General features: G+C 35.4%; 1 protein-coding gene across 1 annotated transcript; it reads left to right on the forward strand.

The window, feature by feature from the left end:
• Positions 1–3,989: 3,989 nt before the first annotated feature.
• STEAP1 (STEAP family member 1) lies at positions 3,990–11,818 on the forward strand (the record flags this gene model as incomplete). The annotated part of the gene is made up of 4 exons (XM_083376752.1): positions 3,990–4,052; positions 6,461–6,973; positions 8,173–8,337; positions 11,567–11,818. 4 exons carry the CDS (start codon positions 3,990–3,992, stop codon positions 11,816–11,818), a joined length of 993 nt encoding a protein of 330 aa, XP_083232878.1.
• Positions 11,819–15,887: the final 4,069 nt, after the last annotated feature.

Genomic DNA, 15,887 nt, shown 5'->3' on the forward strand with positions numbered 1-15,887 from the left:
ACACACACACACACACACACACACACACACACACAAACACACAAAAAGGATGCAAAGGCGGAGCTGGAAGGGGCGGGGCGAGGTGAGACGGCCGCATGCTGCGCGGCAAACGTGTCGAGCCAAGCAGAAACGCCGGGCTGGCTGAAACGCTGCGCCGGCCTTAATCGTTCCGTCCGGCTCCCGAAAGCGGAAAAAAAGTCGTAAGTTCAGAGCGTTCGGTCGCTGAATATTCCCGAGCACCAAAACGGAGCCAACTTCAATTCTATAAGAGGGCAGCCCATCCACACTTCCAGAAAGGCAAACCACGTCGCTCACCAAATATCTGCCGAGCCAGAGGTGGGTGCTCGGGAATTAGTTAGAGGCTGCAAAAGACACCCCCGCCCCCGCCTCCCTCCCAGTGCAAACTTGAGCGGCCGAACAAAAGCAATGTTGGGCAAGAATACGTGACGGAGTTGCCGACGTCATAAGATCCCAAAGTCACAAGTTTCGTGCGAAAGTTTAGGAGACCAAAATTGGACTGAATGTCGCGTTTTCCCTTATGGAAGCGAGCTCCGGAAAGGAAAGCAGATTCGGAATACAGTGTGATGAGTGAGATGCTGCTGACGGAATGTTGAAAATAGAAAACCTATAGTTCTAACAGATGTAAGAAAACAAGAAATATTTCTAGTCGGTGGGATCTAGAATCAATTTATCCTGTGTTATGCATCTGTTCAGAGCTTCACTATCACTGTATTCATCGCCAACTCTTTTCACCCCCTTTCTGAAAAGTCCTTAATGGGACTGTTTTCTGCTCCCTTTTTTAGTGGTAAGGTTTGGTTAGAGTTCCCTAATCTTAGAACCGTCTGGCGCCTGCTGGGTTATTTGAGTCACAGAAGACAATAAGTTGAGAATGAATTGACTGTTTAATGTAAGTAGATTTGAATCTCTTAATTTTAGACTATGCTGGCATAGAAGCAAAGCTCAGTTTATCCTTAGATCTCAGTACAGTAGCTGCCTGGCAAGCTGCCTTTTGCAGCATCAGCAGGAAGAGGGGAAGTAATAGGAAAAGAAGAAAAAGTGGCAGACTCAGTATTAGAGCAAAAAAGGAAAAGGGGCTAAGAACATTTCCCTGTTTGCATATGCTGTACACAGCGATGTACACTTTTCATATTGAGATACTGCAGAACTAACTTTAATATTTAGCTCAGAATATGACAACCTGGCTCTTCCAAGCTTTGCTTTGCTGAATTAAAATGACACATTTTTACTGTACCTTCTAGAACAGGGGTATCCAACCTTGGCAATATGGCTGGCTGGGGAATTGTGGTAGTTGAAGTTCACAGATCTTAAAAGTTGCCAAGGTTGGAGCCCTTGGTGCTCTCTGAGCTTGATGGTTTTCTTGCAGATGCTTTGTAACTCCACTAGACAGCATCTTCAGTACTAGAAGGATTCAAGGATTCCACCGTTCAGCTCTGAGCTGCATGTATTCCCCTATCTTGGTACCTCTACAATTTCTCAAGTTCTTTGATAGGCAGTTAGTAGGCTCTCTGCCAAGTTATTCAGAAGATCTGAGTGCAATAAAATAGGTCTGTGCAAACCTCTTGAAAGGGTGTTACAAGAGGTCCTTGACTTGAGGCTACAAAATGAGCCCAATATTTCTGTTGACAAGTAAGGCAGTTGTTACGTTCTGCCTCATTTTTATGACCTTTTTGCCACAATTGTTAAGCAAATCACTGTAGTTTTAAGTGAATCATGAAGTTAAGCAAATCTGGCTTTCTCCAATTTTTTTTAATTAATTTTTATTCATTTATAACATAAAATGTGAAAATAAAGCAAATAGTAGGGGACGACAGTAGAGAAAGGGAAAACAAGGTGTGAAGAAGGAGAGGGAAAGAAACAAAAGGCATTTACTTCTAACTGTTGCAGTAAAATCAGACATTAAACTCAAATCTCAAGTTTTTACATTTCTATAGTAGTATGCACTAGCCAGGGACGCGGTGGCTCAGTGGGTTAGGACGCTGAGCTTGTCGATCAGAAGGTCAGCAGTTTGGCGGGTCAAATCCCAAGTGCCGCGTAACAGAGTGAGCGCATGTTACTTGTCCCAGCTTCTGCCAACCTAGCAGTTCGAAAGCATGTAAAAATGCAAGTAGAAAATTAGGGACCACTACGGTGGGAAGGTAACAGCGTTCCGTGCGCCTTTGGCATCTAGTCATGCCGGCCACATGACCACGGAGACGTCCTCGGACAAACGCTGGCTCTTCGGCTTTGAAACGGAGATGAGCACCGGCCCCTAGAGTCGGAAACGACTAGTACGCATGTGCGGGGGAACCTTTACCTTTATGCACTAGCCATTTCTGAATTGGCAAATCAGTCTAATCGGTAAAACCCAAAATCATGATATCAATTTTTTCCACCTCAAGTCCAGAAGTGGCTTCAAGTAGAAGCAAAAGTACTTATGTTCTTTTCTTTTATCAGCACAGTCAATTTGGCCAATTCTGCCAATTCCATCAGCTTTTGTAACCATCCATCCATGATAGGAATCAAGGCATCCTTCCACTTTTGTGCATAGAGCAATCTTGCTGCCCTCACCATATATAAAATCAGATTTCCATTTTTTTTCCAGTTCTCCAGTTTTTCCATTAGACCCAGAAGGAAAGTTTCTGGTTTAATCTTTATGTTCACTTCAAGAAATTTCTCCATTAATGTATGAATCCTACTCCGATATTTATTTGCCTTATCACATGTCCACCATAAATGATAAAAAATCCCTTCTTTATATCTCCAACATTCATTTGAAATACCTTTATACATTCTAGATAACCTATCTGGTGTTAAATACCAGTGATACATCATTTTGTAGAAATTTTCTTTTAGATTATAATTTAATGTGAATATTAAACCTTTTATCCACATATTCTCCCATGTAAAACACTGTATGATCCAATGGGCAAGGAATTTTGGGTATAATGTGATGTTTGAAATCCTCCATTGATTTTGTTTGTGGGGAGCAGATCACGTGACAATGCAACTGTTATAAATACATGCCAAGTGCCCGGGTTTTGATCACTTGATCGTGGGGATGCTGCAGAGGTTGTAAGTATGAAAAACAGTCATAAGTCACTTTTTTTTCAGTGCTGTTGTAACTTCAAAAAGTCACTAAATGAATGGTTGTAAGTCAAAGACTATGCATGGTGGTGGTCAAGGTTGCTACCAGTGCAAAATGTCCTGAATGGTTCCGACTTCCCTAAAAAAAGTTACATTCAGATAACTCTGGATAAGATTTCAGTCTTGGGAATGGATACTCAACAATGAGACCCCTTATGCTCATTAAGACTTTATTCTGCCTGAAGTGAGTTTTGATAGAAGTATTGCTTCAGACAACAGCATGAAAGTTACCCACCCAAACCTTTCTCGTTTTAAAAAGGATGGCAGTTTTCTCTCTACGGATATCTGTGTAGCAGATGTAAACTATTATGTAATCAGATCTATAAGTGATATCCTAAGGGTTACTAGAGTCCATGTCAGAATCCTGTTTGTTATCAGATTTGTTTATAAAAATATACACTCTTAATGCTCAGATTTCTATAAAAATGGGATTTTTCAGTAAAATTGGAACATCAATATAACTTGAAGAGTTATATTGCAAGAAATATAAGAAATATATTAGAAATATCTGAGTCAGACTAGTAACATTATTTATTTAAATCTATAAAGTTCAAATACTAAGGATCCAAATTATTAGAAATTAGTAATTATGAATTATACAGCATCATTAGTTCTTAGTGTTTTTTAATCCAACATTTTTTAAATCTCAGTATAGAAACTTCCCATACTTTCATTTAGTTTTGTAAGAACATTTTGTTCTTCTCTTTTTATAAAAAAGGTTTTTCAAAACAATAGTATCTTTGATTATTTATAGATTTCACTATTACCATCTTTTTTTGGAATGCAAATAAGTAACAAAAGACTCCTGAAATTGTTTTTCAGACATACATTATTGGTCAAAGACTATGGATCAGGATGAAAATGAGAAAATGAACTCTGAAATAACACAGGAGGTTTTCAGCAATGCGGTAATTTTTATATTTTTAAGTTACCTGTTCTAAATTGTCCTTGGATGGTGCTTTGGTGCCCCATCCCCAATTTTTTCTGGGGGATGGTGATATATAGAGCAGTTAATTATCAATACTCGGTAAATAATGGTAAAGAAGCAAGAGTTTTTTATTCCAAATGGACTCGCGGTAGAAGCTGAGGTATGTACATAAAGTTTCTAAAATTAAAACAAAACTTAAGAGAATCAGCCCATTAAAATGATTATGAAGTCAGTTCACTACAAATATCAAAAACACATTCCTAGATATGGGATCCAGATGTGCTCAGAAGAAACCTATTGCTTAATTGTGAATTTTTGTATCTGATTCTGGTTGCTGGATCTGACAAGCATGAAAAATATATTCTTCATTTGTAGAATGCGTCAGGGCTCAAGGCTATCTTCCCTCTTGCATAATATCTATATGAAACAACTGGGGAGGTCATCCATTGCCTTGGAGCCCAGCATATGTAGATCATACCTAACTCATTGACCTTGGATGGGACAAGTGATGTTGTCAGTGCCTTGTCCCAATGTCTAGAAGCTGTGGGTCCAGATGAAAAGCAACAAATTCAATTTTGCCAAAACTGAATGGCTTTGTATTTGACATTTCCCTTCCCCTTATCTAGGGATTTTCTTTAATCTTGGATGGAATTATACTTCTCCATTTCAGACTGTTGTTTTTCTGGGACTCACAGCTCCTGGTCAAAAGGTAGATGCTGTCTGTATTAAAGACAGTCTTTTCATAGTTCCATCTAGCATTCAAGTGACATACACTCCTGGAATCATAGGACCTATAGATGGTCATGCATGGCCTAGTCCATGTATAGCTTGACTATTGCAATGAATACTATATGGGGCTCCCCTTGAAGACTACTCAAAAACTGCAGCTGATTCATAATGCAGTAGTATGAGCAATGGCATTCCTCAGTTTACCGATATGACACCACTTCAGAACAAGTTGCATTGTTTTCCAGTGACCTTCCAGATGCAAATCATTGTGCTGGCTATAATATATAAAGCCTTTAATGGTATAAGGGTTATTTCTTCCATGTTTTTGTTCATCCAGTAAAATCAGGCAGTGTTGGCACATTTCAGTTTTCTTTAATGAAGCAGTGACTTAGGTTTTCTTTAACAGGATTTAGGAAGCATGCTTTCTCTGTTGAATAATATCCCTCCAGAGATCTGTTCCAGAAGTCTTTAAATATTTGGCTATCCTCTCTGGCCTTAGGGTAGGATGGTTCGGGGGTCCTTATAAGTTGGGGGGCAAGATATTAATGATGTTTATACTGTGATATGTTTGAATGTATGTGGTCTTTTTTCCTTTTTTATTGGTTCTCTATTCTTTAAAATGTAAAAGCTGCTCAAAACATTCTGGAATTATTTCACAGAGCGTAATGTTCCAATCACCCACAAAAGGTTTCTGGTGCAGTGATTTACCTTGTTCAAAAGGTTTTTGATTTGTTTTTTTAACACATTGGGTTCTTTACTTATATTCCCATGATAATGTAGAAAATATGCTTTGGACTTTCTGGCAAAGTTACGCATTAAAACCTTCTAGCTGAATTAATATTATTAGTGTAAAAATGCATCCCTGAATAAAATATTTATTAAGATGTTGTAAGAGTGTAAAAACATTGACCTTCCCATTTCAGTGCAGGAAGTTATATGGAATTTAGAAACAACTATTAATATAAAGATCCCCTTAATTAGCATTATAGTTGTCTTGTCGAATTTAAATGGCCTATGAGAAGAGATGACTTTTGATTAGTCTCCAAGTGTTGCTATAATGTTTAGGTTAAGGTATTGGAATAAAGTACACCACAATTATTCTGCATTTTTGGAAACCTAAAATTCAACTATGTTCACATCTGTCTTTTCAGAAAAACATGGCTCTTCTATATTAATCAAGATAATTTTATCTATATTGTTAGGTAAACAAAACCTAAATTCAAAACTTTAGTGAGTGAAGAATATTAGTTTCAAATAGTACAAGATACTTTCCAATATAGGTTTCCATTTTTAAATGTTTTTGTAAGTTATGGGAGAAAACATTAGCTACATTCCCATTAAAATCTAGAGTCAATTTTAAGATCTTCAGATCTCTTCATTGGCTAAAATGTTTTCCCACTAATTTGAAAGTTCACAAAATATTGTGAGGAAAACATAGAAGAACCAGCTTTCCAAAAGTAATTTAGTGCCTAAAATTACACATGAATAAGGTAATGAAATACAATCCCGGTTTATATAAAGTCTGAGGCTTACAGAAATTTCAGATGGAAGGACACTTATGGTGGGACTAATGTACAAAGAAAAACAATGCAGGGATCTACTATTACTAGTAATACTAACTCACTCTACAGGCTTATGTGTACTGTGTGTTCTTTTCAGATTATGGACTTACAAGTTCCCGGCATTCCTGAAGAAATTGTGTTCTCTCACATGCATCAAAGAACCCACATAGATGAGTTTGAGTCTCCTTCCAATAAGTACTGCAAATATGATATTTTTCCTAAATGGCATTTACCAGTGAAAACAGCATTAATACTCTCTTTCTTTATATTTACTTATACTTTCCTAAGAGACATCATCCATCCATTTGTCACTGCTCAAGAAAACGTATTTTATAAAATCCCAATCTTGGTCATAAACAAAGTCTTACCAGTGGTATCAATTACTCTTCTGGCCTTGGTTTATTTACCTGGAATATTAGCTGCTGGCTTCCAATTCCATTATGGAACTAAGTATAGACGTTTTCCACCATGGTTAGACAGATGGATGTTATCAAGAAAACAGTTTGGGCTTCTTAGCTTCTTTTTTGCTTCCATGCATGCTTGTTACAGTTTGTGCTATCCAATGAGGAGATCCTACAGATACAAACTCTTAAACTGGGCATATCAGCAGGTACGTTTTATTACAGTATCACTACATACACAAACGCACACACATTGTGCATTTCTGGTGATCTAGTCTCTAATGGGTAATGCTGAAAAAATGGATTCAGTGAAGAAAAGAAAGAGTTCTAATTCTGTAAATGCTTCATCACAATAGGATCCATTAATTTCATTCTATTATTCTTACATTATAGATACTATGCTATTTTAACAACATGGGGATTGTTAAATTGAGGTTGAGAATTGGGCTTTTTACCCAGTGAAGACAACTTAGTAGAATCTGTCAAGAGCACAGTAGCTGAGATTTTTTTTGCACACTGAAAGTCATTGACACAAAATCTTGCTAGAAATTTTAAATAGTTTTGTTTAAAGTATATCATGCAGAAAGTTTTGTCAAATGTAGATGTGAAGGGAAAAATTATGTAATTTGCATCCTATCACCCATGCTAAATATTAACTTTGTGACTGTTTGTTCTCTGTGCACATCAATTATATAGCACTTTTTGTAAACTATCTGGATTCATTGACTGTCCTAGCAGGTTAATGGTGGTTACCAAGACAACCTCCCTTGATTAGTCACTTAAAATATTCCTTAGTGCACTACCTGTCACAATATGCCAAAGGTTTTATTTAGCTTGAGAAGGAATTCTGTTTGTCAGCAAATAAAGGAAGTAATGCTGGGAAAATCAAGTTAACAAGGAATTGGAACTAATCTTCTTAGGGAGTTAAAACTTTGCTGAAGTAAGTAAATATTCAGCCTAATTGACTCTGCTTTGGTGTAGGCTGATGCAATTTCTTTTTGTCATTGGTGTAAACAACACAATAGTTTCAATATGAATATACCCTAATTTGGTACACAAAGCTGAGAAAATGAAGCAAAGCAGCAGCTGATTCCTATTTTGTTTAAATAATACAGATGTAAACTTGATATGGGTTTGTTTACACATATTCACTGATATTCACTGATATATATTCCCACTGCAATTCCTGATCCATGTATACTTCCACAGGGGAAATCTCCAGTGTTGTTTGAGATGTAACCACAGCTTATATTTCAATCACAGAAATGACAATAGGCTGTCAGTTCATATAATCTGATTCCTAGAGGGTTATCTATGCAAAATGTATACAACTAGAACTGAATGTTAAGTACATGTAGGCTGTCAAGGTGCCCTTATGATATTTTTTTTAAGTGTAATATTTCCACAGGTACAGAAAAAAAAGGAAAATGCCTGGATTGAACATGATGTCTGGAGAATGGAGATTTATGTATCTCTAGGAATTCTGGCACTTGCTTTGCTGGCTGTGTTGGCAGTAACATCAATTCCATCTGTCAGCTACTCATTGACTTGGAGAGAGTTTCATTATATTCAGGTATATGGACGGACAGATGTATCATTACAAAGTATTTTTGTAGCAGGACATGAACTTGGATGTTACAAGTCTGATGTTCAATCTCTGCTATTCCCAGTTGAAATTGTGAAATAATGATGGGATGCATGAAAAAGAAAGCTATCTGTAAACTTAGTCACATTTTTCCTACTCATTTGATTTCTACTCTGCTTGTTTTTTTGTTTTTGTTTTTTTATTAAAGAGTTTTACAAAAACAAAATTTTACAATATATCCCCAAATCCCCCCCACCCCAAACCCGCCCACTTCCCCCCCCCACTTCCCAGAGCTAAATACAGGATTATAGTTATAATAATCATATTCTAAATAAAAATTATACACAATATACAATTAACCAAATTCATAATGTGCTTTAACTCCCCTTTAACATAACTACATACGAAGTACCAATAACAATATCCCACTAAAATCTACTCATAAGCTAAATGGAACTTTTTAGTCCCATATTTGTTCTGAATATAATCTATCCATCTCCTCCAAACTGAAATATATCTTTCCTGTGAATGATCTTTCAAGTAAGCAGAAATCTTAGACATTTCTGCAAGATTCGAAACTTTAAGCACCCATTCTTCTATAGTAGGCAAACTATCCTTCTTCCAATATTGTCCCGCCAGTAACCGTGCTGCTGTTATCATATTCAACATCAAATTAGTTTCTTTAACATCACAATCTACAACAATACCCAATAAAAACAATTGCGGAGAAAACTTTATCTTTCTCTTAAAAATCTTTTGAATGTTCCACCAAATTTTAATCCAAAAAGCTTTTATATTTCTACAAGTCCACCACATATGAAAATAGGTGGCTTCTAAACTACCACATCTCCAACATTTAGACTGTAAATTGGGATACATGTTAGACAACTTCTTGGGATCCAGATGCCATCTATAAAAGATTTTATAAAAATTTTCTCTTAAGTTTTGAGCCTGAGTAAATTTAACATTTCTGACCCAAATTATCTCCCAAGTGTCCAACGAAATTGGTTCCTGAATATTTTGTGCCCACTTTATCATACAATCTTTAACTAATTCCGTTTCCAAATCCAATTCAATTAAAGCATTATATATCCTCTTTATATGTGCACAATTTAAATCTCTAATTTGTTTTACTAAGTTTTGATCTGTAATTGTGATGCCAACCTTTTGGTCTAACTTCCACCTAGCTTTCAGTTGGGTATATTGAAACCAAGAGTAACTTATGTTTTCTTGTCTTAACTCATCTAATGATTTAAGTTGCCAATCATTCCCTTGCAATCTAAGTAGTTCCTTATAAGAAACCATATCCAAACTCACTCCCATAGATACGCCCTCTATCGCGTGTCCAGGAACTCCCCAAATCGGTATTTTATAATTTAACTTATAATAATACTTTTTCCAGACACGCAATAAAGCACTTCTAAGAACATGGGATTTAAAAGCCCTGTCCACCTTCTTATCGTAAAGCAAATATGCATGCCATCCATATACCAAATCCCATCACTCAAGATGAAGTATTCTCTTATTAGTTAAATTAAGCCAATCACTAACCCACGTCAAGGCAACCGCATCATAATACAATTTCAAATTCGGCACCTTGAGTCCCCCTCTTTCCCTAGCATCTTGTAAAATCTTAAATTTAACTCTTGGTTTTTTCCCCGCCCAAATAAATTTATTAATACCCTTCTGCCATTGATCAAGTTTGGCATCCTTTTTCAGTATAGGTATCATTTGAAACAAAAAGAGAAACTTTGGCAGAACATTCATTTTAACAACTGCAATTCTTCCCAGTAATGATAATTGTATTTTTTTTCCAATTATTTAAATCCCTTTGTACCTTCAACCATGGTGTTTCATAATTATTCTTATACAATTTTACATTTGAAGCTGCAATATATACTCCTAAATATTTAACCTTTTTCACTATTTCAAAACCTGTCAATTTAGATAACATATCCCTTTCACTCATAGATAAATTCTTAGATAATATCTAGTCTTATTACTATTCACCTTGAACCCAGAAACCTTACCATACTGAGTTATAATTTCCATCAAGTCTATAACCGACTGTAACGGTTGAGATACTGTCACAACCAAGTCATCAGCAAAAGCTCTCAATCTATAATCATTCTGTTTTATTTTAATTCCCTTTATCATAGAGGACTCCCGAATTTTAATTAATAAAATCTCTAATGTTAAAACAAACAATAATGGTGATAGGGGGCATCCCTGTCTTGTACCCTTTTCAATTTTAAAAGTCTCTGTTAGCCCCCCATTAACTATAATTTGTGCAGTTTGTTGTTGATATATAGCTTTAATAGCATGTAAAAAACCTTCTCCAAAATTCATCTCCTCAACAACTCTCAATAAAAATTGCCAATTCAATTGGTCAAAGGCTTTCTCTGCATCCAAAAATATCAATGCTGCGGAGACTTGGTTGTTCTTATCCAAATATTCAAGCAAGTTTACAATTTGTCTTACATTATATTTCATATACCTCCCAGATATAAATCCCGATTGATCACTATGAATCATTTGTTTCAAAACTTGCATTAATCTATTAGCCAATACTTTAGCAAAAATCTTATCATCTGTATTCAAAAGCGATATAGATCTATAATTTTTAGGTTGAGTAAGGTCTTGATCCTCCTACTCTGCTTGTTGATATATAATTCATGGAACACGAGTAATGAGAAGGAGGCTCTTTGGTTGAAAAATATTCCCTTTTACTTTAGAAGGGAGGTGTATTCTTTAAATTCATAAAAAATATTTATTTATTAGAATTCTAGACTACTGTTACAGAATTTCATATATTTTACAAAATATGTCTTAAGTCCAGAGATGAAAACCCTGAATTTGGTACTATATATTAATATTTTGTTGACTGATGTTTTGAAACAAATAGATATTAAGAACAACAAAGAGTATTCATCAATTTCTTATAGAATTTTAATACAGCTAAGATTATCAACTTTTCACCAACTCTTTTAGCTTTTGTTTTGACACAGTTTGATTCCTGCAGTCACAAGCAAATGAACATTTATTTCCATGCCTGCTGGTTTGTGATATCAAGTTGCTGTTAATCCCCATGAATAGACTAAGCTGTTCTTTTTAACCCATGTTAACTGATACTTCTAAATATATGTATCTAGCAGGTACTGTGAATTATATTTAATCTTAATTAACTCTATTTAAAATACTTCTTTTTTTTCCCTAGAGCAAGATTGGATATTTAGCACTGCTGCTTTGTACTATTCATGCACTAGTATTTGCATGGGATAAATGGATTGATCCACACCAGTACTTATGGTATACTCCACCCACGTTTATAATAGCAGTTATTCTTCCAATTGTAGTTCTGACTTGTAAAGTTATCCTGATGTTCCCATGCTTTAGGAAGAGACTACAGAAGATCAGATCTGGTTGTGATGTTGTGACAAATGAGACACAGATCACTTCCAAACTGTAGATTCACTGACCTTTTCCAAATCCTAAACAAAACAATTTATACATATAGTTGCACTTCTTTCTATGGGTACATGTAGAAAGACTTCATTAGACTTGTTGAGGTTTACTTCTGAAGATGTATCTAGGATCAAACTACACAATGGAAAAATCCACCTACTTTTTTATATTTCAGTTTTTACTGAGAAATGCAGAGATTGTGCCTCTGATCGAATTATACAAATTCTATACACAAATTCATAAAAAACCCAAAATTTCAATTTCTTATTCAGAATTTTCTTCAGGAATATTGTGGATGTATAATATTTATATACTTGAAATATGCATTGTATTGCAATCTAAAATGTGCAGGACAATACATAGACTAAAAAGTATAGTGTAAACAATGGGTCATCCTTGCCTCAGTGTTATAATGATTGAAACTCAGTAGGGTAGATACAGTACATTCTTTTACCCACAAATATCATCTTCCACTGTCCCTTCCACAATCTCTTGCTACACATAGGAAGCCCCATTAAATAAATCACAAGATTTGTGCATTCATCTAAGTGCATGTTCAGATCAACTAATGCAACCAGCTTATATAAAATACTTTTAAAAATAAAACTTTTGTAGGAGATGTCACTACATTGGGCTAGGGAATATAGCATATGAATTTGTTGTCAGAAAATTGATGTCTAATGTGAGTAAAAGCAGAACTAGAAAAGGAATGAATTTATCCACCAGCATTTGGTCTTCTAACTTATTATTCTCTACCTGGAGATTCCAAGATAATTTGTAGTACTTGAAAAAGAGATGCGTGAATCTTTTAAAACCACTTTAGGTTTGGCATGTTTGGCACATTTGGTTTATATAACTTATCAGTTGTGAGCACTACTAGTTATGCTAGTTTGCTGATATAAGAGACAAACAACTGTAGAAAATGCAGTTTTGATCCTAACAATATAATTAACTTATGACTGAAAGAAGTTTGGTCATGGATTGATCTGGTACTTCTCAACTTTTATGTTTTTTGGAGAAAATGATTTCCATCTGTGCAAAGTTGAGGTCTAATTAGTAAGGATGATTATTCTGAAATCTAGAGAATATTCTCATTTTTTCCATTATGTTCTTAAAATTATATTCTGCATTGAGCAATGTAAATATAAATTTACGTAAAAAGTTATTAGTATACTTTTTGTAAGAATGTATGCAATATAATAAAACTTTATTTCATTTTTTCAACCTTCATATTCCAGTGGTTTTATGTTAAATAGAAGTTAAATGATTGTTCTACAGTAGCCTTTTAAGAAAAGATGTGCTGGAAGTTTGTACCCAGAGGGAAATACACAATAGGAAACAGTTTCCTCCCTGAAAATCTCATCATGTGAATCTAACATAGGACTATTGAATAAAAATAATGTATAAGGTACCATAATTTTTCATGACAATAATACCAATAAAATAGCAGTGGAATTAAATTAACCATGAAACAAGTTGTCATCCATAATACAAATCCAGTAAAGGAGATCTGTAGACAGAAACAATTGTACGGTTGTGATTTCTTCACTGATGGGAAGTAAATAAGTGATGCAAATATATCTAGATACATTTTATATCTAACGGAATCTCCATTTGTACTAGTGGGTACGGAATGTATTATCAACTCTTGCTAATTACAAGATCTGCATACACGTTTCCCTCTTGGCATAATCAAGTAATACATAATTGAATCATTTACTATAGCTAACTACAACATAAAATCTAACATCTGCAATGGCACCGCTGGAGAGAAATATAGCTGCTTCCTCTCCAGGAAAATTTCCACAAAATTGATTCTTTTCTGAGGTGAGAAATGAAGATCCTGGAGAAAAGAAATCCTCACTGCTTTCCTCCTCCATGATTGTACATAATACTGTTGGCCTCTAAGGAGATGAGATAGGATGAAGCAGAATTTTCCATTGATTTTTACTTTGTTGCTCCTGGGTTTTTTTTTGTTATGTATTTGCAAAATTACATTCATTTTCCCTTGACAAAGTAGTATGTGTGTGTGTGTACACACAGAATATTTTCAGCTGTCTTATCTTTGCATTCTTCCTAAGACTTGGAGACAATGGCAAGTACAAACTCATTCATCCTAAAGCAGGACTAGAATTTATAGTTTCCTGGGGTCTATTGCAGTGCCTTAACTGCTACACCAAACACAATCTCTCTCCCTCTCCCCCCCATACATACACACACAGTCTAACCCAGTGCATTAACTGCTACACCAAACAATCTCTCCCTCTCCCCCTCTGCCTAACCCAGTGCCTTAACTGCTACACTAAACACAATCTCACACAATCAATGCTTTTTTTAAAGCAACCAGTACAATCTCAACCTGTTTCTAGCATTGCAACATTTGATACTGCACAAAGCTTGAGCTTTGTTGAAAAGTGGAGGATTTAGTGCATTCTCATACTTTACTATACTAATGAAGAACCGCAACTAATAAAAATGCAGAATGTGCACTTTCATATTTTTAACAGCTTTTTACCTCTTAGTTTTGGAAGTCCCATGAGCTCTTGAGATATTTTAGATTTCTCGCTTCAAGAAAGAAAAGTCAGATAATCCTTTCCTGGAAACCCTGAAAGCCATGACTTCTCTGATGATGCTAGAGGGAAAAAATGCTCTTGGTTGATCAACATTTTCTGGCCATGTGAATAGAGGTTGTGTATCACAGTTCTTCCATACTCTTGACACAGCCACATAACAAGGAAATTGCCAGGCTTTCAAAACATTTATTTTAGTGGGAGAAGGACAAGTAACTGATAACCATACAAAAGCCTTGTAGGGGGGGGAAAGCTAACTCTCCTCTCACTATAAGTTGGGGCTGATAAGATTTTTTGGAATTGATTGATTGATATAGTCAAGAACAAGCTCTAATTCATTTAATGAAATATAGAATTTAAATGTGAATTTATTTGTTTTCTGCCAAAATATTAAAAGAAACATTACTGAGTCAAATAAGATAACCATAGAAGCAAATAAGATATCAAAAGAGGATATTGAAGACCTAGGTTAAAGGCTAATAGATCAAATGTCTATGAGAGATAACAGTAGCAGAAGGTGAAAGGTAACCCAGTTTACCTTGCTTTTGTGTGTTAATCAGTGATCCTATGAGGTTGTCTTCCACAACTTTCAAAAATATTGGCATCACCTTGCCTGCCTCTGATGCTGCTGCTCATTATTATACTTGGTTACACAGCCAGACGTTTGGATTGAATTTAACATTCTTATCCACTTATTGAGGCCTTCCTAAAGACCTGGGATAGACAGATGTTATTATTTGATGAGGTTAAATCACAGGGTGTAAGCTGTTTCAAGTAACAGCTGCCTTTTTCAATTGTCTGATGGTGCTTTTGTCAATGCCAATAGTATTCAAGTAATCCTCCAAATGTTTTGGGATTGCATCAATATGGCTCTTATATTGATGTATCTTTGCTTTCTTTTCCTACAACTGCTCTACTTCTAGGTCTTGCATTTTGTAATTCTTTCCAGTTCTTTCTCTTTTATTCTTTTGTCTCCAGGTACTGCAACGTCCATTATCCAAACCTTTTTGTACAATATTTGGTAGCAGTGGATGTTTCTGTACAGTATGAGAATAAGAAAATAATATTTAGTCAGTGTTAGTAAATGATCTTAAATGAAAAATGCTAACAGTTGCAAGTTCACCATGTCACATTTTTAATTAATTGTGCTGTTTTTATCTTAGTGATAAGTATTAAATCACAACTCACAATTACACAGATTTGTATCATTTTAATATGTGCGAATAATAAAATTGCCAGCCAGTTAGGGGGAGGTGTCAAAAAAGTCAAGATGGTGATTGCAACTCTGCAATTAAAACCTCACCTCTTTGTACATACATAGCATAGATAAAAAAAAAGTCTGGGTGATCCTAGTCACCGTTTAAAATTTTTGAGTCACCTATTGACATTCCCAGCCAAATGCATAAGGGAAACCTAAAAGCAGGATGTTACTATAATTTTGCTTCCTATTTGTTTTCCAATAAATTCTGAGTCATAAATAGGATGAATGGGGGGGAGAGAGAG

Source organism: Vipera ursinii (assembly GCF_947247035.1).
Source record: "Vipera ursinii genome assembly, chromosome: Z".
Lineage (NCBI taxonomy): Eukaryota > Metazoa > Chordata > Lepidosauria > Squamata > Viperidae > Vipera > Vipera ursinii.